This window comes from Chamaea fasciata, unplaced genomic scaffold (assembly GCF_029207755.1).
Source record: "Chamaea fasciata isolate MVZ Bird 193981 ecotype frontalis unplaced genomic scaffold, bChaFas1.0.hap1 SCAF_2, whole genome shotgun sequence".
Lineage (NCBI taxonomy): Eukaryota > Metazoa > Chordata > Aves > Passeriformes > Sylviidae > Chamaea > Chamaea fasciata.
In genome coordinates, this window is record NW_027094087.1 from 102,147,063 (window position 1) to 102,172,400 (window position 25,338).

At 36.6% G+C, this 25,338-nt stretch overlaps 1 protein-coding gene across 5 annotated transcripts in view; it reads left to right on the top strand.

The window, feature by feature from the left end:
- Nucleotides 1-25,338, top strand: part of CNKSR2 (connector enhancer of kinase suppressor of Ras 2) — a 205,389-nt gene that overhangs the window by 125,252 nt on the left and 54,799 nt on the right. For all 5 annotated transcript variants that reach the window (XM_066176932.1, XM_066176933.1, XM_066176934.1 and 2 more), the window contains 4 exons: nucleotides 3,178-3,267; nucleotides 4,662-4,876; nucleotides 23,400-23,448; nucleotides 24,325-24,497. In XM_066176932.1, the coding sequence (XP_066033029.1) occupies nucleotides 3,178-3,267; nucleotides 4,662-4,876; nucleotides 23,400-23,448; nucleotides 24,325-24,497 (527 nt within the window). The remainder of the gene's footprint in view (nucleotides 1-3,177; nucleotides 3,268-4,661; nucleotides 4,877-23,399; nucleotides 23,449-24,324; nucleotides 24,498-25,338) is intronic.

Below are 25,338 nucleotides of genomic sequence, written 5' to 3' on the forward strand. Positions count from 1 at the left end.
GAGAATTCAGAAACAATTTCTGGGTAAGAGTTTTGATACTCAAACACTTGTACTCCAGCTTATTTTACCCTTGAAAAGTGTTGGAACTCTTCCTTTAGCTAGTATGGTAACTTGTTTCAGCTTTGGACTGGGAAAACTAGTTTTCTGTTGCCAAGTATAAAAATGTACAGACATAGAGTTGTTACACTATAGAAGCAAATGAAGAGGAAATCTCGTGTTTTAAAGAGGTATTTTGACTGCTATAGTATTAACTAAGCATACACTTGAATATTTTTTCAACCTATCTGCTACGTTACTTCAGTTTTTAGAGTGAGCACAAGCTGTATGTTCGACTTGTTATAGCAATCCTGTCATCGTATCCCTTTGTGAAGAAAATGGATGTAATTTATGAATCATTATAGATTTAGTACATCATGCAGCCAAGCCCCAGCCAGCCAGCCTGAGAACCTTGATATAAATTGAACTTGAGCTGTGTAAAGTATCCTCAGGACCTGGAGCAATGTGCTTGCACAACATGAAAGGTTGCATTTTCACAAAATGTACCCTTTCTACACAAGTACACCATCTTGCTGAAAAATCTTCAGTATCCTTTTGGTTTCAATATGTTTTCGAGTGTTTTCTAATCATGCCCATTCTATGCAAAATAACTGTTAAGTTTGCAAAATGGATATATCAATTTTATTACTCCAGTATTTCAAATATTACAATTGGTGGCTGCAGTCAGTTCCATTAACAGAGATGTACTCACTGCTCCAGATATTAAATTTTAATAGTGGTGATCGAGAGTGAAGAAGAACACGTTTCTTCTTCAGTGAGTGCTGAATCCATTATTTTGTTATAGGATAGCTTTTTTAGCCCTTTTTTTCTGTTAGCAGAAAGGGTCATAAAGGCATGGATCAACGGCTCCACTGAAAATCAGTTATTATTTAACACATTTGTTTTACAGTCTTTCACTTTTGATATCACTTTTATTTAATGAATTCACATCTTCAAGTCCATTTTCAAGTATATTTTCTAAAAATATTACCATTTCAGCATTAAATTCTAAAGATTCCCACATGGCATTTGTTAACATAAGGTTTGTGGGTAGGCATGACCTCAGAGTTTCACAGAAATCTGGAAAATTACTATAACACTCTTCTGGCTTATGGTCACCCATTAAAGAAGGTCAAAGAGAGTTCCCAGGCCTAGAGAAATAATTGTTTTCAACATGTGCCTACCATTAATTTAATGATCTGTCAGGTTTTTTTACAAAATTTTTCCCAGTCCTCCTTCATGAGAGGCTAATAAGGCCCTCTGTAATTTCTGTATTGGAATCTTTTGACATTTTTTGACAATGTTAACAAAGATGTTTCTCTTTCATGCTCTTACTGGCTTCGAGCTCTTCCATAGTTGCTGCTAATTGGCCAGGAAAGCTTCTGTTCACATGCAAGATAAAAATCTTCCTGAGTGTCCTCCTCATGGAAAAGAGGTTAGGGAATCTGTTGGGATTAAAAACAAGGTTGTTAGGAGAGGTAACAAGCAAATGAAACTTGAGTTTAAGGCAAGAAACAAATTTGCTCATTGCAGTTTTAATGCCACATGCAAAAGCAGGTACCTTGAACAGCTGAAGGTTTTGCAGAAAATCTGTTGTTATTTTTCATAACAATCAGATTTTAACCATCAGTTTTGTAGCTTTCCTGTTTTATTAAGTGTGCAGTTCCTATTACTGTACTGTGTGTTCAGCCTCACAAAGAAAATAGGGTTTTATTTCTAGAAAAAGAAACTCTTGAGAGCTGTTTGTAATCAAGTAAACTTGAGCTGAGTACATCCCCACTCAGGAAATGACTTTGTGTGCGCTAAATCTCACTGGCTTCAGTCAGACTTAAATATGTGTCCCTAAATAGTTAAATGAATGATAAGTGGAATATTTTAAATATATGTGATTTTCCTGAGTACTGATGTACTTGTGACCTGATCCTGTGGTCTGTACAGAACATACAACTTTTGTCAATTTTTTTAAAAAGATGATAAAAACTTTTACCGTTATGCTGCCTGCAGGGTGTTTTCCATGGACACAGGAGTTCAGCAAGGAGACGGACATGTTTGAATATTCGTTTTCATTGCAATCATGTCTCTTTTTTTCAGCCTATCATGGATTTAACCTCAAAAATGTGGAGTTAGACTTTCATGTATGGATTTTCTACTAAAATAATTTACAAGGCTTTTGAAGCTTTTACTTTTAGCTTTGCTACTTTTAAAATCAAATTATTTACTCGCCTTTTGAGTTTGTGACTGGTAGGTTGATTTAAAAAAGGGCAAGGGCTGATCTTGTTGGGAAAACATTTTGTTTTCAAAATAATATGCCATGTGCTATGCTTCTCTGTTTTGTTTCAATACGTTATTTTCCTATGCTTTGTTTCAATACACTATTTAACTTGCTAAAGAATTCAGACCACTCTAAGTGGCCCGACTAAGTTCCATAGCACTCTGATTTCACTGATTTCTGACTATATATGTGCAATCCTTAAACAGAAATCGTAGTTTACAGCATTTTAAAAAATCAATTCATCATCTTCCAGTCTAAATTTAAAAGATAGGATAGTCTTCAGCTATTCCTTTTTTGCTGCCTGAAATCAAAGTGAATTTAGGAACGATAATGTACTTTGCTTTCTATGGATGAAATGCTGCAAAAGAAATTACATGTAGAGGTTTTCTACTTCCTTTCTTACATGGTCACCAATGGATCTTGTAAGCCCACTAGCAATATGCTATGTATGAAGGTACTTCAATGATATGCACAAGTTTCTGTTACCAACAATTCACATGTGATTTAAAACAGTTCTCCCAAGTGTGTGCCAGGCACTTCCAGAATAAAAAAAAGATACTGCTCAGTGAAAACTGAAGTAATTTGAATGCGTTTGTCAGTGTCAGATGTCACTGCAGTGATGATTTTGTAGGGCGCCTGGATTTTTTTTCTAAACTTAAAAAAAATCCATTAAATACTTAGCTGCCTCTTTTCTGTTAAAGAAAACAGAACTCCTGTCTTAACCTCTTGTTCAGAGGCGACGCTGGATCCTCTTTCATAAGCAACCTTGTAGAATAGCAGCTTAGCACATAATTTGTTCTTTCTTCTGAAAAATGTTCATTTAATGCTGCCTTACGGTGCATGATCTCAATTTTTTTCTCTGTTTCCAGGGAAGCTGAGGCCTATTTCTATGCCAGTAGAATATAACTGGGTGGGAGATTATGAAGACCCCAATAAAATAAAAAGAGATACTAGGAGAGGTAAGTAATCTGAACACACATCTTATACAAGGCATTATGGGTTTTATCTTGCTTTAAGCTATGTATTTCAACATACTTTTGCTGCTTGCTTAGCTATATATATGTTTTTGAACCTGTTTTGGTATTTTCTTTATTATGTATGCTTAATTTTTTGCAGAATTTATTTTAGGTTTGAGGAAAATGGTTGGAAAACATTCTAGAGCAGAATGGGATTTACTTCAAAATCAAAGAGGATAAGTTCTTCAAAATTTTGGGTTGTGAGGTTTGGATGCATAACTACATGTATGAAATTGTGACCTCTGTGATTGCTGTTATCAGCCAGGAACAAGATGTTACAGTAATGATAGCTATTTCTGTAAAAATATTAACTAAATATTCAGTAGGGATAAAAAAAGGAAGCACTTATTGTTAGGGAAAGAATACAAGACCAAATTTAGAAGTATTCTTATGCTGCTATATCAGTTGTAGCTCATGCTGTGTGTGTGCAATTCCAGTCTCTTAATCTCTTAAGAAAAATACAGTTGAATTCAAGAAGGTTTAGGAGACAACAAAAATTAATCAGATGTGTGAATTAACTTCTGAGCTGGAGTCAGTTAAGCAGGCTGGCCACTATCAGTTCGGGAAACTTAAGCAGGACATAATAAAGGTTTATAAAAGCTTGTGTGGAATGAAGTAAGGAAATACGTTTGTCAGTGTTTGATCTGAAACAAGAGCAAAGAGATCAACTATCTGTCGGGTGCTGGATAAAAAGAAAATGAGCTGGTGCAGTTCATGTTCAAGCTAAAGAACCTCTTGCCACAGGAGGTTGTGGATACTAGAAGTTCACGTTACTGCAATGAAAGACAGACAGTTTTGTGAAATAGAAATCTGCTGAGGTTTCCTAAATTGATAGACATTGCTTCTGGGTCAAGATGTCTCAGTTACAAGTTGATACATGCTGGAAGAGTATTCAAGGAACAGATATATGATATAGTGAATGATCTCCAATGAATGTTCAGAGCACATTGCTTTGAAATGTATGGTACCACTGACCTTTATATTCATTAGGACTCCTGGTGAAAAAGTAACAAAATCCCAAAAATTATCCTAAGTCCATTATTGCTCATTTTTTGAAAACTCCAAGATAAGGTTTATTGATGTGCAACTTCTTTTATATTTTGTTCCCTTTATTTAAAATATACCAGAAAACTGTAAGAGTCATGTATTTTCCCTTCCAAAAATTTGCTTTCTTATTATATCTAAACCAAAGAAGCATATGGGTTTTGTTCATGAAATAGTCCTGAAGACTTAAAATTGACAGTAGATCTTAGCAAGAATATTGCATGCTCTGGAAGCAGGATTTACATGCATGCAACAGTTCAAAATGATGTTTTGCATTACTTTTCTTTCAACAGAAAATTCATTGCTTCGCTATATGAGCAATGAGAAGATAGGTCAAGAAGAGTACATGTTTCAAAGGAATAGCAAAAAGGATACTGGGAAAAAGTCCAAAAAGAAAGGAGACAAGAGTAGTAGTCCAAGTCATTACTCGCTGTTGCCTAGTTTACAAATGGAGTCATTGAGACAAGAAGTCATGGGCACCCCTGGACCAGAAACTGCTTTGTACCATGTGAGTAAAGATAACATTAACAAAAGTCATTGCTCTGTGCTTGTGATAATAGAAAGTCCTGGTTTTATAGTGGTCATACCTTCTCTCGACTGCTGCTGTTGCACTGATTTATTCTTCAGACAATAACTAGGTCTCAAAGAAATATTTTAGAATTCTTGATTTTGCTGTTAAGATGCGGGATGGACAGCATTGTTTTATTTCCTTTATTAGAAGATGGCACTTTTGAAATGCAGTGTGGTGTCTCTGCCTTGACTTACTTGCTGCTGATGGAAAGGAAAGCAGCACCAGTTTCCTGACTGGCTAGAAACCTTCTTCCCAGCATCTCTTATCACTGCAATATGCTAAGTGTTGTCAGACAAGCCCTTTACTACAGGTACTTGGAAGGCTTGAAAATGGCAGGAAAACTTGTGGGAGGCGTTTGCTTTTCTTTTGAGGTAAGAGGAGCTCTAATGCATATAACTTTTTTAGCATACAGCCCTCAGGAATGCAAGTATAAATGTGAAGGTAGCAAGTCTGCTGATAGGATGCAAAAGGAAAATTGCAGTAACTTGCTCGTTTTTAAGTGTGCCCAAAAACTGGAGTTAGAATATCACAACATATTTTAGATGTGATAAGACATTCACCCCATAGCACTTGACATGTATCGAGAGAACACTCATCTCTCAGTGACATTTCTTTCTCAATATATGTTAAATTCCTGACACTATGCAGTGACAAAAACTTTTACTTTAAGGTACCATCTTTTTTTTTTCTCTTTTTTTCCCTCTATCACACAATAAGTCTAGTTTCCAAATTCTGTAAAAAAAATAAATTATGTACACAGGAACTGGAAGATTCTCAAGGCTCTGGTTTGGAAGTTAATGAGCAACAGCAAGCATAGAATTGACAACAAGCATTGTTCATTTATTTTGGATATCCATCCACAAAACACTTAAAATGTTACCACCCCAAATTCCATCAGTATCAGCTAATCCTTCTTGTCCATCATTACCATTAAAGGATCTCTCTCTATAATGCCATTAAATCTTCAGAATCTGTTTGAAAGTTTAGTTGGAGCTTATTCCTTTATAAAAAAAAGGTTATTCATTCTTTAGAATACAAATCAGTATTGATCTGCTAACTGGCTATGGAGCAAAATTCATGAAGTAAACAGAAAAAGGACTCTTGGACTATTGATTTGTCCCAGGGGAAATGGAAAGGAGCCCTTTACTAAGCATTTACAGCCCTCTGCAGCTGAATATTGCTGATGCTGTCTCTGGAAGCTGGCTGCTATCATGCAGTACTGATGCCTAGAGAGGCTGATATGGAACAGAGGCTAGACAGAGTTAAAGGAATAAAGTAGGTATTTATTAAAAAGGCCTTCAAAGGATACTCCTTGGGCAGTACAAGAACCTGTCTGTGGCTACACCCATGATGGGACAACAAGGCACAAATTTTCACACTTTCATAAATTTTGGTCCATTTATATATATATATATTAGAGTCAACTGTCCAATTACAGCTTCAGGTTATGAAGTTCCATCCTCCCAGACTGTTCTCCTCAATTCACTGTTGTTTATACTTTTTGGGCCTGAAGCTGCAATGGTGTCCTTGGTTCTCAAGCTGGAAAAGGATTGTTTTGTCTAACTAAACTGTGAAGAGAACTTTCTAACACTTTATTTGAAGTTCAGAGTCACACACTAAGGCAGTACAGAATCTAAAAAATATGAAAGCTATAACTTTTGGCATCAGTACCAGAGTTTCTGTTTAGTGGTGATGACACCCAAGTATTCTGATGCATACATCTTTTGCCACATAGCAGAGTCAAAGGTTTGGTAAGAAATTGGGCTGAACTTTTCTTCCAATCTTAAATAAACAGTGCAGTGAGCAAAGAATGGTGGAGTACAGATAGCACACAAGGAACTTGAATCTGTTTGCAGTAAAATTTCATTAAGCTATAGATAACAAATCAGACTATGAAAACATACTTTATGCTCAAATTGCATCTTAAAGATCACTAAAAAATGGCTGTCCTATTACATTTTTTTACAGTCAGCAGCTACCTAGTTTTTCTCAAAGATTTCATATTATTTGTAAATCAAGCCTCCAGATACACATGAGTTGAGTGCAAAGGAACTGCTCTGATAGTAGTGAAAGAGCAGGAGGTTTTTGTTTGGTTTGGTTTGGTTTTTTTCAGAAGTCAGTATTTCCATCATGCTGGAATATCAGAAGAGAGAATACTGTGACTCTGTGCTGTGTATACCACCAGCCAGTAGATTTTCCTAAAGTAAAGAGTTGCTTCCACCTCTTGGCTTTAGTTGAATTTGAACCTGTATTGCCTCAATTGTTTGCATAAGGTCCCAGTGCTAAAGAACACTCCACCAGGCTTGTTAAAGAGCTCCAATCCCTGATTGCTCTTGTTGTTAAGAGTATTCACCTATTAGCCTGTGTTTACCTGGCTTCAATATCCCACCATAGTTATAAATGTACCCTTATCCTCTGGATTTAAACATCTTTTGTAACCAAATTTATCCCTCAATATAGGATCTTACAGGTTATAATTGAATAATTTTGCAGACTCCTCTTGCTTGCAAGAGGTAGAATGAGCATCTTAGGTTTTTCTTCAGAGATTGTGTTTTCACATCCTTTCCTCCTTCTCATAATTCTTTCAAATCTGCATATCTAATTCTAAACTATCTTAAGCATCCTTCCTAAAGTATATATGCCAGCAGAGCACATAAATTTCCAGGAGCTGCATGGAAAGGTTACATAACCTTTCCTGTTCACTGCTTCTCTATTTAAATGCTTAAAGGACTGAATATGGCTTTTAAGCATAGCCTTGGAATGAGAGTATGTTTGTTAATTGGTTTTAGTTTTATTTCTTCTGTAATGATATTATTTCTAATCACTCCTCTGCAAGACTAATATTCCCAATCTAAAAGTTTTTATCTTGCATTCTTTGTTCTTAAATTAAATAACAGTGTATATGATTGGTCATGTTGAAACATGTGACTTCTTGGGTATGCTTGCTGAATAATCCATGTCTCTGAAGCAACCCTAAGTATGATGTATGTGAGAGTAAAAGCTCTGGACCCTCAAACTGGGTCCCCATGATTGCCAAGTCAATAACAAAGGAGTATTGAAGCTCTAGGAATCTGAGGTTGGGTGTGGGGTCTCCTTGTCCTGAAATTATATTTTTAATGTGCGTATTCTGTGAAATAGAAAGCATGCACGTATAATTTCTTCTTTTTTTCCTTCTATTTTCTTTTTCCTTTTACTGAATTTGCAGGAGTAAAAGCCATGCTGCTCACTCAGCAGTCAGGTTTTGTGTCATTCACTGGTCTTTGATTCTGTGTTACCTTTATTTTAAGTGATGTTTTCATTCTTTTTTGACTCCACTGATAAAAATGTTAAATAATTTTGGACTAAAATGCATCCCACCAGTTAATTATGAATTCCCCTTACAATTCCAGGCCTCTTTCCTTTTGAATTTTGCAGCCCCTGACGTGAGCAGGTTGATAACCTTTTTACTGTGAAGCTTTTCTGCAGAAAAACAGCTTTTACAATTATGCTGACTTCAGCTCCTTCTGCTGCTTTTATGTATGGCTTTACAGAAAAGAAAAATCTTTGATCAAAAACTACACTGCTGAATTAAATTACCACAGCAGAAATTGTATTATTTTTTGTGCTGTAAACAAAGTGGATGATGTTAAAAAAATTACCATGGTAATGTCGAAGTGCCTGGTTGTTGTTTATTCGCTAAAAGCTATTCTGTAAAATGCCAGCAGATTCAAATTGTTAGATTCTAAAGTGATCACAAGATTGTGGCAGTCTAACATTTTTCTGACTGTCAGGATACTAAACTTGCATAAAGTCACTGGTTTCAACAGTTTTGTTTGTATTGCTGACATGTCATTGCAATCAAAAACTGTCTGGTCAAGGGTGCATTTCAGTTGCAGCCTTGAAAAGTGAACAGGGTTTGCTTGTGTCCACTGAGCATAACTAATGTGATAGCTGATACTATAGAAAAACAAAAACTAATTAGTGTTGTCTCTGTGAACTAAACATCTCTTGTATCCCCTTCTGGTGTTTCTGAATCCTCATAGAAAATATTTTATGCTGCTTCGGGTTTTTTTCCCATCCTAGAAATTGTTTTCAGTGTTATGTTGGTTTCTAGACAAGTTGTTGCTCTTGCATTCTATTTTTCTTCCTCAGTATTGTAAAAGAAACCAACAGAGAGTTTTAATGTTTTTATTAAGCTGAGGCAAACTGAGCTGTTGCTAATCTGATGTGCAAGCAGGTGTTCAATGTGGTCTATTTCTGTAGGTAGGAAACAGCGCAGTTAAAATTGTCTTGAACTTTTGGGGCACAAGAGATGAATGCTCTGATATATCATTGTAGTTTCTCAAGTTTATTATGTTTTCTGTATAGGAATTTTCTTGGTTTGTTGTGCTTTGGTTGTTTTTGGTTTGTTTGTTTGTTTGTTTGTTTGTTTTGAAAGAAAATAATGTGGTTATTTAGGAGGGAGATAGAGTCATGGGTCAAAAGAAGTTCAGCATCAGGTTAATAATAATTTGTTGCTAACTGGATCAATACAACTTTCCCTTAGCCTAGAGACAGCATTGCAATGTGAACAAAAGGTTACAGGTTGTTGTTTGAAGTAGTAAGCAAGATTGCTTTTTCTTGTACAACTCCCTACTATATACAATAGGCTGTAAGCTACACAAATAAACTTATATTATTGACCTTGTTTCTTCTCCTTTACTGCCTCCCATTATCCCTCTGCCTTTTCCAGTGCATGCTTACTTGTTCATGTGTTCTTAGCAATATATAGTGACTTGCTTGTTGTAGGAAGAGTGACAGAAAAACAACAGCTTCCCACTTTGCTGTGATAACCAGATTATTTGAAATTGTTTAATTAATGAGAGGAATTTTCTTAGTTATTTTATTTGCATTTGAAAATAAGGTAAGTTTAGTAGCAAAATGTGCCACTTCAATTTCATACATCTGAAACAGGTCGCCCAGTTATGGGTTGAGGAGATAAATCAAGGTTTTGTACCATTGGGATATTGCTGAATTTACATGTGTAGATATGCACACATGCACTATCTTTAATATTCCAGTTCTGCTTTTAATGAGGGAGAAATAAAATAAAACCTATCAGCTGGAGTTGTTGTGCTGCAAATTGAATTAAGTTGGTGCAACTTTGGGAGACTTCTTTTTTTTTTTCCTCTTTAGCAATGTGTAACCATCGACGTGGTTGAAGTGCAGCCTGATGACTCTTAATCACGTAATTAACAGCAATACATGTAATTACAGCAATACCATGGAGGGCCAGGCACTATCCTTTCCATTCTGCCGGTGATGCAGCAAGGGCAGGGGGTTTGAGCAGGGTTATAGTTGCAGCTGTTCCTCTCTCCACTCAAGAGAGAGGTGGCTGTACCGGCTCAGCCCATTGGGTTTCTCAGCAGAGCTGGTGGGGCAGCATCAGCCTGGACAGGCAAGGCTGTATCCATTTCTCATTGTTGGCTGCAACAGTGCTCTTGTTGAGAATGCTACAAGTGAATAAGATTTGTTTATGGACCTATTGCAAAAGTGAGTTTTTAGCTAATAATGTAAATTGGAAAGGAGACAGTAACCTTTAGCATAAATAATTTCTGCTTAATTTTTGCGTGTTTCCAGGTGTTTCTTGCCTTCTACAAGCCCCTCCAGAAAAAATATAGGAAAATGCTTCATAAAAGCTGAATTCAAAATGTATATATTTAGGTGTTGTCAATAAAGAGAAGAATTTACAAAGTAACTCATGATTTTGAAAACTTTAAGTCTAACTCTACTTAAGTGGTTGATTTTTCCTCCTTTTGTTCCTCTCTGCAGAAAGGCTGAAAGGAAATAAAAAGTGAAAATACTTAAATTACATCGTTTTTGATGAAAATTCTTGAATCAAATATGCATGTATTTATAAGCCCTTTATTCATAGTACCCAATGAATAGCATTTTTAAAAGTGCAGAACATGTGCATATTAGTTTCCTATTACATTTGTGCACAAGCTACCCATCAATTTATCGCAAAAACCTTCTTTATAAAAATGACATCTAAAAAACATTAAATAGTGCAGAATGATTTACCAAAGAAACAGCCGTAACAAAACTACCCCACTGAAAAACTAAAGTTTTCCTATAATTTTCAATATCACAGTATTTAAAGAATTTTTTGGTGATTTTTTTTTTGTTATGGATATTTCTTAATAAAAAATTTTGTAGAGAAAAAAATAAAAATCACTTGCACAGATTTTAAGTAGGTGTCTGAAATTTTGAATGTCATTGCACCATTACAACAGATGGAGTTGGTACATTTTCTTCTTTAAAATGTCTGGAGTCCAACTATGGCAATATTTAAATAACAAGGCTCCCTTTTTTTTTTTCTCCTCCCTGTTTTCACAATAGTCTATAGTTAGACATGTAATTGTTATAGAATAAAAATCTAGCAGTTGGTATCAAAGTCCAGTTTAACCTAAGTGCATAGTGAAAAATATTTTCCAATAGTATCTCCATAATTTTTGTTAATTAATGTTACTTATTTGCTGTGGTCTTTCATCTCCATTTAAAGGTATGTATTAAAACAATTCTGAACCTTGCAGATAGATTACAGACTTATGTGCTTTAATTATCAGCAAAGGAAATCTTAAACCCTTTTTTGAAAATGTAAGAATTATGTAATGTAAAAAAACTATAGTTGTGTTCCAGTTAAAAGCCTTTGGCATTTTTATATTCCCAGATAAGAAACTGCCCTGGATTTCAAGGAACTGTCCAGAAATTAAATAAATATAATGAACAGTTTTGGAAATAGTTGTGAAAAATCTCAGTCTGTAATTACCACAGTAAGAAATTATTTTAAAAATTATTTCTTCACTGCTTTGTTGGAGGTTAGCCCTTTACACTCTAAGTATAATTGCGCAGACTCTAGCTTCTACTGTGAAGGTAGGAAAACACAAACTTTAACCAAAGGTAGCACATATGCTGTAGAAATTTCACAGGTGAGAGAACTGTAATTTCTCATGATGTCTAGACTTTTCAAAGACAACTGTCTCAGACTGGACTGCAAATAGGCCCCTTGGTGCCTCAGTAGAAAAGTCCAACACTGAGCTGCTGTGGTGCCCGAGTTTCTTCTCAAGCACTTGTGTGTCCATGTAGCTCCAGCATAGCCTGGCTGGTAAATGCTAAGCACCTGGATATCCCTTTCTGGAGATGACTGAAGCATTTAGGACATTTACATCTTTCTTCTCTAGGTTATACTGGTCACATCCCAGTTTTTGTAGCCTTAGGGGGTTGTTTGGCTTGTTCTACAACTTCAGCTCCTTGCTCCCTTTTCCATCAGTGAGCATGTAATGAGGAAATAAGGCTGTGATGGTAACTAGGTCTACATGTGTGGAAATGGAAGCAACTCACTGCATTGCAGTAGAAACTGAGCTGAAGAGGCTTATGAAGTTATAGAATAATCTGATTTGGAGTTATTTTAAAAGCCTCAAAGTCTGTTCAGAGGCAAAAGTGCTAGTAAAATGTTTCTTATAGGACAATGCAGAGAAGCAAATGCAGTTGTGCTATGAAGGCATCGTGAGCTTGTATCCATTTCTCATCAGCCTAATCTACTATGGCTCAGGTGTAGACAGCCCTTTGCTCTGAGAGACATTTAGAAAGAACAACACTTAAAAAATTAAGTAAGGGAAAAGTAGGATAGGGAAAAGAAACATAATAGGGGATTTTTACCTGTTGCCTTCATGAGTCTGAAACGCCATCATGTCCCACAGCAACCTTGGCCATGGGCAGTTTTGAATGCCTACACATTGGCACATGTGGAGTTTCTTTCAGTTGGGTACTTGTGGGTTTGTATACCTGATTCAGACAGGAGAGCAACATGTCTCACATTCTCAAGTTGGAATAGTGGTCCCAGGACTTGGCCAGCTTCTACACGCCCAAAAGAAACCGTCTAAACAATACTGGATATATCCTCTCATTTGAATGCAGCTTCACAAATGTAACAGACACAAAATAAGTGATAAAAGTAGTATTCATGTTGTTAAAATCTGTGTAGGAACTTGATCCTAGGTCATAAGTGAACTGTGTTGTTTGTGGAACAGGCGACATGTGCCTTTCTTGGGACATTTGGAAAATGATTGGCATAGCCATGAGATTGTTGTGGTTGAAGGTAATTTTTGCTATTCCATCTGAGTTTGGTAAAAATTTGCTTGAAAATAAATTACATTTCTGAGAGAAAAAGCAAGAGAGAAACAACGTATAAGTTCCTTGCTAATGGAAGACGACTTTATATTATTTTTAGTCTAGTGCAATCAACATAGAGGTATAGAGGGGCCTCCTGGGTCTAGTCCTCTGCCATTACAGTTAATCTCTTTCACTTAATCTTATTCAGATCTCTGTTAAATTCCACGTTGAAATGTGGTGTGAATTGCTGTTACTAATGATGGGACCAGTAAAAGGTGATAAACTGGCTGAATGGGTAGCCAGTTGTCATAATTCCAAGTAAAATGTTGGACAGAGGGGGGGAAAGATGCCAGCAGGAGAAAGGCATGTAATGAATTTGCTACAGAAAAACAAAACCCAGATGCCTCAGAAACCAGCATAAACTGCATAAGATAATAGGATAATTCAGTCTGGGAGCAATCTCAGGAGGTTCTGTGCTCTGGTCTTTTGCTCAAAGCAGGGCCAGCTCTGAGGTCAGACAAGGCTTCTCAGGGCTTTGCCCAGCTGGATGTTGAACACCTCCTGAGATGGAGACTGAATGAACTCTCAGCCAGCCTGCGGCACTGCTTGTCTGTCTGTGCCCGTGGCAGAAAAGTTGGAGATGAACAGCAAAACAGGTATTTTGGCAATAGCTGAGAGGATAGCAACTTGCTTGGATTCAAGGCAGAGTTTCTCTTGTTTTCTTGCTGCTTACCTAAAATCACCTTGGGAATGTGCCTCAGTAATCTGTTTTCCCAGTTCTAGACTCTCAGTCCTTTGAACTCAACACTGAAGAGAGTAGATGTGCATATGCGGCTTTTATATTTGAGTTCTGTTTAAGCATATATTTCGTGAAAAAGTAATACTTGGTCTCCTCGGGAGGGAGTGCTAAATTCTTTTAATTATATGGAATAATATCTGCATTGTTCTTGAGGTATATTATTCCTGTCAGAGATTAGAGAATATTTTCACATCTGCATTGTTTCTGTTTGAAAGAAATGGTTAATACTATTAATTTGCTCCTACTAAGGAAGTGGTTGCCCAAATGAAATTTGAAGGTATTGAATATGGGAGATTTTACATCTAATTCTGTATACTCTCTGAACATTGCTAAAATCCAGAGTTAATTATTGCACCAAAGCAAAATCCTCTAGAGATGAGGTAAGATTGGTTTATGGGCCATCATGAAGCCCAGTGGGAATCTTTTGTTGAAAATTTATGTTTAAACTTTCTCTATTGCCTTCTTTTGCATTGTGATCCAAAAAAAAAAAAAAATGGCCTGTCATAATTTCTTTACATGACAAAGCTGGGGAGTTCTTTAAAAATGAGAGAGTTACTGTAAAGGTCATCTAGTCCAGCTCTGCCAGTCTGGATTTATTCCTTACTGCATAGAATATAATGGTCTGAAAGTGTAATTTTATATGGTCTAGAGATGTAGATCTATATATTAATAAATCTCTCAGGTCGGAACATTTCCTAATTTCCTTTCACATCCCCATTCTGTATTTTTTCTGTTATCTATTTTGTAGAATCATTCCTGATTGTATCCTGCTTTTATTACCTGATAGAGGACCATTGCCTTTGTAGGTATTAGCATTGTTTGTACATCAGTAAGCTACATGGCCTGTAGCTGGTACAATCACAATAGCAGAGTTTTATTTTTTATTAATGTGGAATAAGTAATTCAGTCCCTCAGTTATTTCCTTTTGATAAAGAAGAAATCAAGTGCAGCACATTGTAGCAGAGAAGTTTATGTCAGGTAGCACAGAGAGGACTCGTGAGTTACCACTTCAGTGTGGTGGGGAGTTTCACATCAGGAGAACCTTGATCTAGGGCCTGACTTCTTTACTGGCTCTTCTCTGTTCTCATTCCTGCACAAGGGAAAGGGTGATACGAGGACTGTGAAAGCATTTAACCAAGGACACTGGCTGGCATGTGTCATGGACATTTGGCATTCTAAAAAACTTGTACTGAGTGGTAGAAATGTTGGTTGAATTAATGGAGCACATATGTCGGTTTCAGAGTGCCATTTTATCAAAATGCTTTGACAAAGAGCTCCATTGTTTCTGAACAAGGGATTTTTTCCAAGAAGTGGTTTTGACTCCGCAGGAGGCTCTGCCCCATTCCTCTGCCCCACTTACACAGTGGTGGCCGCTGGAGCCTGTTGCTAGCACACAGTATGGGAGATTTTCTGGTTCCACCTGGGAGGAAAATGGCTCTTTGCAGCACTGCGGCTGCTGAACTGAAGCTGTTTTATTAGGTGTTTCTGTTTTACTGGAGAGGAGTGCTTGTTGCTTAGTGCCTGATCCCTGAGTCAGCCAATCCATCTCTGCTACTGTGCTGTGGAGGAAAAAGCAGCCTGGTATTTTTCATAAAGCAGTAACTGCTCTTTTCCACTTCTCAAGTATATCCCTTTGCTTTCAGATTAACCCAAGTAGATAGCATTTCCAACACTACAGAATTCTGACTTTAGAATTATGTGTAAAACTTCTTGTAAGATGGTTTGTACCTATGAGGTCACCATGGCCAGCTCAGAATTGAAAAGACCTAATGTTATCTTTCCCCACCTTCTGCAAAGGGCTGCTTCATCTTATGCTTAGAGGAAATTTTACTGAATTCCAGCAAGTAATGAGACTTTTATCCTGGAATGAACTGTTCTTTTTCCTTCCTTAATTCATAAGGGCAGTAGAAGTATTTGGTATTAATTTTAACAGAACTTATAATTCCTGATATAGAGAAACTCTTTCCTTCTTTTCCCCCTGAAAAATTCCCCTCAATTGAAAGCCAGAAGGAGTTTCCTGTTTCTTTCTCCAAAGCATATTATGTCCAAGTGCTAACAGAGAATAACTTGGAACAGTGTATCTTCCTTAAAGCAGAAATCTATTTTCTCAGACATCCTCTATATTTTTTTCTGTCACACAATCAGACAGAGCAGTATGAAAGAGATGGTGCTGAGGGGCACAATCAGAGGTGTTGCTCACTCCTCCTGCAGAAGGAGATGCATGTGCTTGTCACCATAAGCAAGCACCAAGGTGTTGTAAGATGGTGTGGGACTTTTATTCTAGGCTAATGATTTTCCCTCTTCAAAGACCATGGGCTTGGTACAAGATGTTGTTAATGCCCTGGGGGTGACTTCTGTTTTACAGCAGTTTGTTTTCTTCTGAGAAGGCCCAAGATTGGCTCCATGTTGTGCCACATGTTGTGCCACCTCTCTAATTCAATAATAGATCAAGAATAAGTTTCTTAAATCTGCTTGTACAGTCTTGTTGTTTTAATAAGCATAAAAGGAAAACCTACCATCCCTATGAATAACACAGAAGTTTTCTAAGCAAACCAAGATCCTTCCTGGAGACAATGGCAGAGTTTGATGTCTGCTGGAGAGACATAGCAGTAGGGCACAAGTATCCATGAGGCTTCTTAAATGCTTTTGAGGTGGCTTCTCTCAGACACTGTGAAAGGACAAAAGGCAATGGACAAAAATTGAAATACAGGAGATTCCATATAAACATACGAAACAGATAGTTTTACTGTGAAGATGGTTTAACTGGAACAGGTTGCCCCTGGAGTTAGGGGAGTCTCATCTTGGAGATACTAAAAACCCAGCTGGACACAGCCCTGAACAACCTTCTCTTCTTGAGTCTGCTGTGAGCAACGAGGCTGGATAAAATGATCTCCAGGGCTCACTTCAGTTGTTTAGTGGTTTTTCTGACTGGCCCATTCTCATCAGTAAGAAATTAAACTGGGAACTGATGGGGAGTAGAAATAAGTAAAAAGAGTTACATACTCTTCTGTAACAGGTGATAGTTTACTTTCTATTTTCCTTCTTAAATGGATGCACTTGAAACACACAGTGATGGAGCAACTGATGCATCTTGGACTTTTGCCATTAAAGGATACATACAGGAGGATTTTCGAATCCTCTTGTTTCTCTCCTAGATTTCTTACTGTCAATAAAAAGTAGTGTGGGAGGTACCAAAATTATATATTTCAAAGTAGATGTAGAGCAGAAGAATGATCTCAGAATAAATTATTCTAATGAACAGCACTTGTCTAGTTTAACTTTTTATTCTCATTTGCTTTAGGCAGCTATGACACTGCTGCAGTCCTTGTTATGTCAGTCAAAAAGACTGGGGGAATATGAGAACTCGCATTTAAAGTTAGTGCTGTCTAGGAGTTTTACTGCTTGGTATTTCAGTTAAAGAGTTCTGCGGCTTAATGGCTAGGAAGGAAAATCTTTCCCTGGTGGTGGAAAACAGTGCCACTGTATATTATTTTTCCAAGTAGTCTAAAGATTTAAAAAATTATTTTGTTTTTGCATTCTTTATGCTAACTTCACACAAAATATTTTCACAGCTTCTGCAACTGCGAAGTTGTATCCAGCTACTGTAACATTTGCCACAGACCTCCCCCAAACGATAAGAAAACATACAGAAATGGGAGAATGAATAAGAATCCTCGAGCAGATAAGCTGTGCTTGCTACCACATTTCAGACAATCCTACTCCTGCCCTTAGCTAGTCTATTCTTCTTGGATAAGCAGACATAGGAACAGTTGTGTCAAAGGAATAGACATCTTTGATACTATCAACCCTTGTAGACCATGTGATAAGGAGGCCATCCTACACAGCTCATACTGCCATTGCTCACCTCAGAGGCAGATAAAAAGTTGGCACCTTCAAGATCTCAGCTTTTTTGTTTACAGTAAAAAACTCCTAAGGCACATACATAGTTTTTTTCCTCCTTGTGGTCATTCACAAAATGCAAGAATGAAAATCTGCTGATTGGCAGGAGGTTTCAAACTTTCTAATCTGACAGAGGTCCTCTCTCATCATGTCTTTGTAACAGTCCTTGAAAACTTTATTTTCCACAAGTATCCATGAAAATAATTAGAACTGTCTGCTATAAGCTCTTAATGGAGACTAAACAAGATGGTAAGAAAAGATTTTGGCAAAATCCTGTTCTGTGAGTACCCTTAAGCATGAGATGTTAATACTGATGTAGAGTGGGACATTGTATCTCAATAGGTTTGCATTTTCCCCCTTTTCATTCTTCTTTTAGCTCTGAAATTTTGGATCTCAACCCACCAAATGCAGAGAAATATGTATGTGGTATATCAAAACTGTGAAAATAGAACATTGCCAGTGTTCTCAAAGCACTGAGAACTATCTCTCAAAGTGAGAGATCAATGATATAATTGGCAGAACCAGCTTTCATTTTTTTCCCAGATACTTGCTTTTCCATCTGTAGCAGAAAGTTCCAGTAATCAGATGTGTTACAAGCTACCCTTCTGAAACTAGAGAAAGCTATCTTACAGTGACAGAGGGGACAGTGCCTGCCTGTAAACAGTTCCTTAGTGTCTAATCTTGCAGCTTGAGAAGAATTGGATTTGACCCGAGCTCTAAATAAAGCTATAAAGATATGTGCCATTTTCCCTTCCAATCAGACTGAGCTCAGATTTCGGTGGAAGGATTGGATATTATTTTTTCCATAACCTGGTTCTCTCTTCCATCTTTTTTAAAATGAGTGAGTGAAAAATCCCTGAAGAATAGTGGAGAAACAAAAAAGCTCTTGAGTGAGAATTTTAGGAGCTGTCCAGTTTGGTACTAGTTGCTATGGCCAATCTGTTTCTTCAGAGAATCTTCAGTTGTGGTCTTTTTTTGGTAGACCTACAAATTCTGTAAGCATGAAGAAGTTTATATAGCAATTAGAATATATTTATTTTTTGGACATGGATGTAACATTCTGTTGGTCACAGATCTGATTTTTATTAGTTATTAGAAAAGCTGTGAGGAACAGCTTGACATCAAATCTTTAGACATCTTCCTTAGACTCTTGAAATTTGTCAAAATAACTAATCTTCTCAAATTTATCATTTCAATAACCAGTCTATTTGTTTTCTACTTTTATTTGAGCTATCAACTGGAATAGAAGTCTTCTAACTTTCATCATAATAATTTTATCAAACATTCTCCTCTTCTGATAGCAGTTTCACTCCAATTTAATATTAGTATTGAAAGATCAGTTTATTAAGTTTCCTATTTGGCATGAAACAAATAAATTCATTGAAACTTAAATAATTTCACACTTTCATTTAAATACATTTTTCCAAATAGAGAGCTATGAAATTACTACTAGATAAGTTAATAATAAATACATTTTCAGACATTCTGAACATTAATGATTACTTTCAATCTTGTTTCCCTTTCTGGCAAATACAGAACAGTCACAGGACTAACCAATAATACTTTCTCCCCAGAAGAAACCTGGATAACTCTGAGAATCAGACAAAAACATGATTTCTCATTTGTTGTAAATGTTGTGTTATATGTACAAAGATGCTGATCTGTGATTGTGTGCATGCAGGTAGCAGTGTCTATACCATCTACACGGGAATATTTTCTTGCTAAAGAGCAAGTACAATCACAGGCCAGTCTGATCTCTTTGGTTGGTATGAGCCTCCACCTGTAAGTTTTTTACAAGATAGCTGCATTGCTGTGCTACAGTCCTAGGAGGCTTGCCCTTGGGCAGGTTGCACTTTACAGGTGTGCAGTCTGCTGCCCTTTTGGAACTCTGTCAGTCATTTTGAAGACTGTTAAAGTAAATACAACCCACACAGCAGGTCTGGTAATGAACAGTTGCAGGAAGAGAGGAACTGTTATGGCTCTTCCCTGCACAGTGTAATCTCCATTGGCTCGTGGAATTTGCAGCTAAGAACTCAGAAAGGTAGGGCTAGAGGCATGCTAGAACCTAGACCAAAAAAAAAAAAAACAACAACAACAACAACAACAAAAAAAACCCCCCCCCAAAAAAAAACCACAACCCCACAACCCTCCAAAAACCCCACCCAAAGAAAACCCCACAAAAACCGGAACATCAAATCAGAAGCTCAGAAAAAGCCCTTTTTGGGGTTTTCCCAAATAATTATGGTATTTTATTCCTCTTAAAATACATGTCCTTTGAGGCTGCTAATAGGAAAGGCAGACTTGGATATATGCTAAATGTTTCTTTGATATTCTCCTTAGAGATGCATTTGTCGAAGGGCTTAGTCTAGGTGTATTATTAACTAGAACAAGCACAAAGATCACATATTACAGGAGAAAACCATTGTGTCTAAAAAACTCACTGAGTCTTAGTGTATTCAAGGGGATTTTGGTACATGTTAAACATCAAGTGACACCTTGCTTTTGGGTAATAGAAAGTTTTTCTACTTGTATTGTGGATGAGTGGAAAGCATATCATTCAGAATATGATTAAACAGTTTCAAATTTTCTTTAGGTGTGCCGATTTCCACTTGTCTTAAGGTACTCGTCTAATCTTTTCAGTGTTCATCTTGTTTCCATTTTTCTCATTATTTTGAGTTACTAAGAACTTTCTTTAATATGGAATGCTGCTTTCTGTTTCATTTCATGCTTGCTCTCAGAATTAGTAGAAGAGATGGATTCTTGAAAACTGAGACAAAGCATAAAAGATGTTTATGAAAGCAGTGACAAAACCTCAAGTTGCATCAGAATCAAAATTCAGTGAACATACTTTGGATCTGGCTTTGTAGGCGAGTGATTAAACAGTATCTTACAGCAAGTTTGCATTAGTACAGCTAAATTTCTTGCTTTGGTATAAATCCATGTTTTTAGAGCTCATGGAATTTAGAAGTAGTAGTTGTATTACTTCTGTATTTGCCACATCAGAGAATTAAGCTGTAAAAGGGGAAATGTTATGGTGGCCAACACTAGGACAGGTTGCTTAAAGAAGCTGTGGAATCTACCTCTTTGGAGATAGTTTATCTAGGCTAGAGATGACCCAGAAGAGCAGGATCCAGTGTTGGCTTCAAAGCAAGCCTTACTCTGATCAGGAGGAAGGACCTGACCTCCTGACACCACTGAGGAAAGAGCACTAAGCATTATCTTACAACTGGTAAGAGGCTGTAGATTGCCTTCAGTGAGTTCCTAAAAAAACCACAAAAGAAGCATTTTTAGATTTCATCCTCTTTTTTTGTTTTTGTTTTGTTGTTATTGTTTTCTGATTACCTCTTTTATATTGCATATACATTTTCTGAGTTAAGAAAAAAGACGGTGCTGTTATTTGCGAAGGGTCTACTTACTTGAAACCTGAAGTCCCTATAAAATAATCAAAAGTGTTAGTTAAAATCACTGCAGTTGAAATAGTTCCCAGGAACTTCACTCAATTGTAGAATTTGCCTTTAATTAGGATTTAATTCAGTGAGCTAATTTAGAATAATAACTGAATTTAATAAAACCTTTCTATTTTCAATATAATACAATGTATGGAAAAATGGTTAGACATGTAAATTACATACTTTGTTCCTGTTAAAAACTGCTACCCCTTCATTACCCTTTCTTCCCAAAAACTGACTCAGAAGTTAAGAGGTGTGAACTGAGGTTTGCCGGTTCAATTTATAGACAAAACATCTAAAGAGAAGGCTTTTCATATTGTTCTCACCTGCTCTCAGAATCACTTGTTAGAAAATGGAGCAGAAATTTTCCTTTCCTGTTTTGACACTGTGAAAATAATAGTGCAGGAAAGGCAAACAGCAGAATGAAATTGTCTGAGTTGTGAAGAGAGAAGCACTAAAGTTTTGGATTTGTATGTGTGTGTATTTTTTCATCCACTTTGAATTAAGTAAGATTTTCAGAGGGAGTTATTTACACACTTCTGCTCAGCCACTCTGTTATTCCTGGGTAATTAAGATCTCTTCTAGTCCTTTGCAAGTTGAAATATTTTGTGTGATATAAGTAGGATGGTGTTGATGTCTTGGTTTGTTGAGAGCTGGTGCTGATTTAATTGGTACCGGTAGCAGAAGAAAATGGACAAGAGCCAGGGAATGAAAACGAGTGTGATCCTTTTTTTCTTCCCAGTGGAGGCCTACCTTGACCCACTGAGGTAGCAATATTGCGGAGTATTTTTTGTCAGATATGCTCTCCAAGGGATCAGCACATCTAGCAAGTCAGTTCAAATTTTTAATTACACTTAATTATTGTCTTGCTGGTAATTTTTCCTCATGGGCGTGTTAGTTTTTGCTTCATGAAAATCTCTCAGCTGTGAGGCAAGAGATCCCTTTGAAGCTGAGTCTGCTGCACGTGAGCTCATGGGGTTGGGAAGCCAGGAGGAGAAAATTAGAATAGAGTTACTAAGGTTGGAAAAGAACTGCCAAGATCATCGAGTCCAACATTTGACCAAACAATATCATGTCAATTAAGACATAGCACTAAGTGCCATGGGCAAAACCAAAGCTACTCCCTGAATTGAACTTAGTCTTCTAGACTAGGGAGAGGGTTTGACTTACCTACTAGGAACAGGATTTGGGATTGCAGAGCTGTCAGTGCTTTTGCTTCGATTTATTTTTACCAAGTGGCACAGAAGTATTGATTTCTGGATTGATTCCTGGCAAGCTGAAATAGGATGTTTTAATGCTCAGACACTCTAATGTAGCCTTTTCTTAGTTTGAACACTGATACGTTTGTCTGCCTTCCTAGAAAACTGAAATTGAAAACAAGTGAAACCACATTTTTAAATTTCGGCCGATTATTTACAGAGTTGTTTTTTTTTTTGTTCACTGGAGATTGTGCTTATCTGAGTCAAACTTGTTAAACAGAAATGGTTATAAAATGTGTTAATATTTATTGATAATATTAACAAGCTAAGATCTTAAATAAAGGAGCAATTTCCATTCTGTCTCATTGTCAAGGGAGTGGGTTAGTTTGTGGGTGTGATCAGCTGGAGGGAAGTACTTCCACTTAAAACCTGGTGAAAAAATAAAGTTCTGATTCAGACTTTTTATTTGGGAGACTTTTTCCCAGTTGTGATTTAGGAGAATTTACTGGTGTCTTTCAGAATACTAGGCCTGGTTGTGAGAAAATTGTTTGGTGGTCTAATGGACATTGTATGAATATTTCCACACCTGCATTAGGCAGTGTGTCATTTTGCATGCCTACATATAGATGTCAAGAATACTTTATTTAGTGTATACATTAGAAATACATGGGCTGTGTAGCTTCATTTTCCTAGTAAACAAAGAGAGACATTCCTTCTTTATTAACAGGAGGAGAGTGACCATTTTGGAGAGAAATTACAGTTGGTTTGGCAACTTAATTGGAGATCTGTTTTGAGATGTTTCACAGTGTGCTTTTGCTTTACAACCTTATAAACAGGTGAACTAAAATTACCTTTTTTCTTAGGCCTAGGCGTCTCTTGGATGGTGTTACCTGATATGACTTCATGTAACTTTTTTTTATTATAAGTATGTGGTTGAATATAAACATATTTTCACTTCTTCCATTTTGATTTTCTTGTAGACATTTCAGCAGTCTTCTCTACAGCAGAAAAGTAAAAAGAAGAACAAAGGTAAAAAATAAATTTGTTTTCATATATGGGTAGGAAGGGAATTGCCAAGGTTAATTTTATGGTATTGCAGTATGTGAGGAGCTATAACTTGTTAGCTCCAATAAAATGTTCAGTTCATTTGATCATGTTGAGAATGTATTAGTCCGTTACTGATGTCTCAAAGTTTCCTAATGCTCCTCTACCTTCATGTATCTGCTTTTATCTTTTTTTTTTTTTGAATACTTAGACTCTAGCCTCTTTGGGGCCAGGGTTGGTTTTTCCAGCTGTGTTCAGGTAATGCCTCACTGCAGCACTTGCTCATTACCTACGGTCTCAGGTAATTTATATCACAGTAAATTTTCCTCCTTTGATTTTGAAGTACAAAGGCCTTAGGAACTGTTTAGTTTCAAAAAGAGCTGCAAGGAGAGGTTTGTGAACACCTGTGAAGTACTTTAATAGTTATATTTGGTAACCAAGAGGGAAGTACTTGAATTTATATGTTGTGCACTTTATTCTCATGTGAAATATTAATCTGTTGAAAATTAAAAATAAGCATTTTTCTTATTTTTAAATATCTTGCCTTTCTTTTCTCTACAGAGTCTTCTGGTCTTCTGTCTTCTCTTTCTGTGTTCCTTTTTTTTTTGGGTCTTACCCATACAGAATGAGCTCTGAGATGCTGAACGTGGTTTTGTTTGATTTGCTTTGGCTTTTAACTTACGGTGGTGTGCATAAGCTTTGTGGTCAAAATAGAATGCTTGTAATAATTTTTCATGGCAATTTGAGATTGAAATTTTTATTAATTTTCTTTAAACAGATCTATAGTGCTTTCTGACTAGGTATCTAGTTGATTTAGTGGACAAATCAAATGCTTTCACATCACCTCGTTGTCATTTTCAGCTCCTATTGCTGGTAAAAGCAAAAGACGGATCTCGTGTAAAGATCTTGGTCGAGGGGACTGTGAAGGCTGGCTTTGGAAAAAGAAAGATGCCAAGAGTTATTTCTCCCAAAAATGGAAAAAGTACTGGTTTGTGCTGAAGGACACATCTCTATACTGGTATATCAATGAAGAGGTAAGCATCTGTACTCATTGTCTCAACAAATACTTTGTGTAGTGTTGTAGTCATGATTTAGTGGGAAAACATTGCTTTCAGTGTTTATATATATTAATAACTTTATTCACCCAAATAATCGTACTGAAATAAATACTAACTGCCTGACAAAATTACCTTGAAGGTTTTGAGATATTTGTTCCTTCCAATTCACCTTTTACTACATGGAGGAACAACACAGTTTTCTGTGTCCTCATGACACCAGTTTAGAATAAATTTATCCACGAACTCTTGAAAGTGAAAAGGTAATTACTTAATCCTGTCATTCAGGGATTAGTTGTTAGTCATAGGAATGTAAACTTTAATGTTGTGCTGCCTGGTGTTCCTTGTTTATCCCTGCTAGGCAATTAAGGGAGATAGTTCTGTTTTCTCAGTTCTGTTCGCCTGTTGTTTCTTCTTTGTAGCTTTTGATATGATTTCAGTGCTCATATATACTGAACTTAAAAGCACAGGAGCATCCCAGCTGAGTTGTGTACAGCTTTGATTATGCAACATTTTCTGCATTGGTACACATTTATTATATCAGCTTTAGCTGCAAATCTTTTTGCCAGTGTTAGGATACCTTGATTTTTAATCCTATTAGACTCATTAGTAAATATGCTGAGATAAAACCATTGTTAACATCTGCATGCACTCTGTCCTGGACTTGTTTTTTTAATCACGGAAAGCATTTGTACATAACCTTTTCAAAGTAATCCCCAGTTTCTCCCTGTGTAAACAGAAAGCAAGTTGTTCCATGGCCAGCGTTCTTGAAGCCTGTTTTCTTAGACTCATTCTATTTGTGCCTTGATCCCAAACTTCA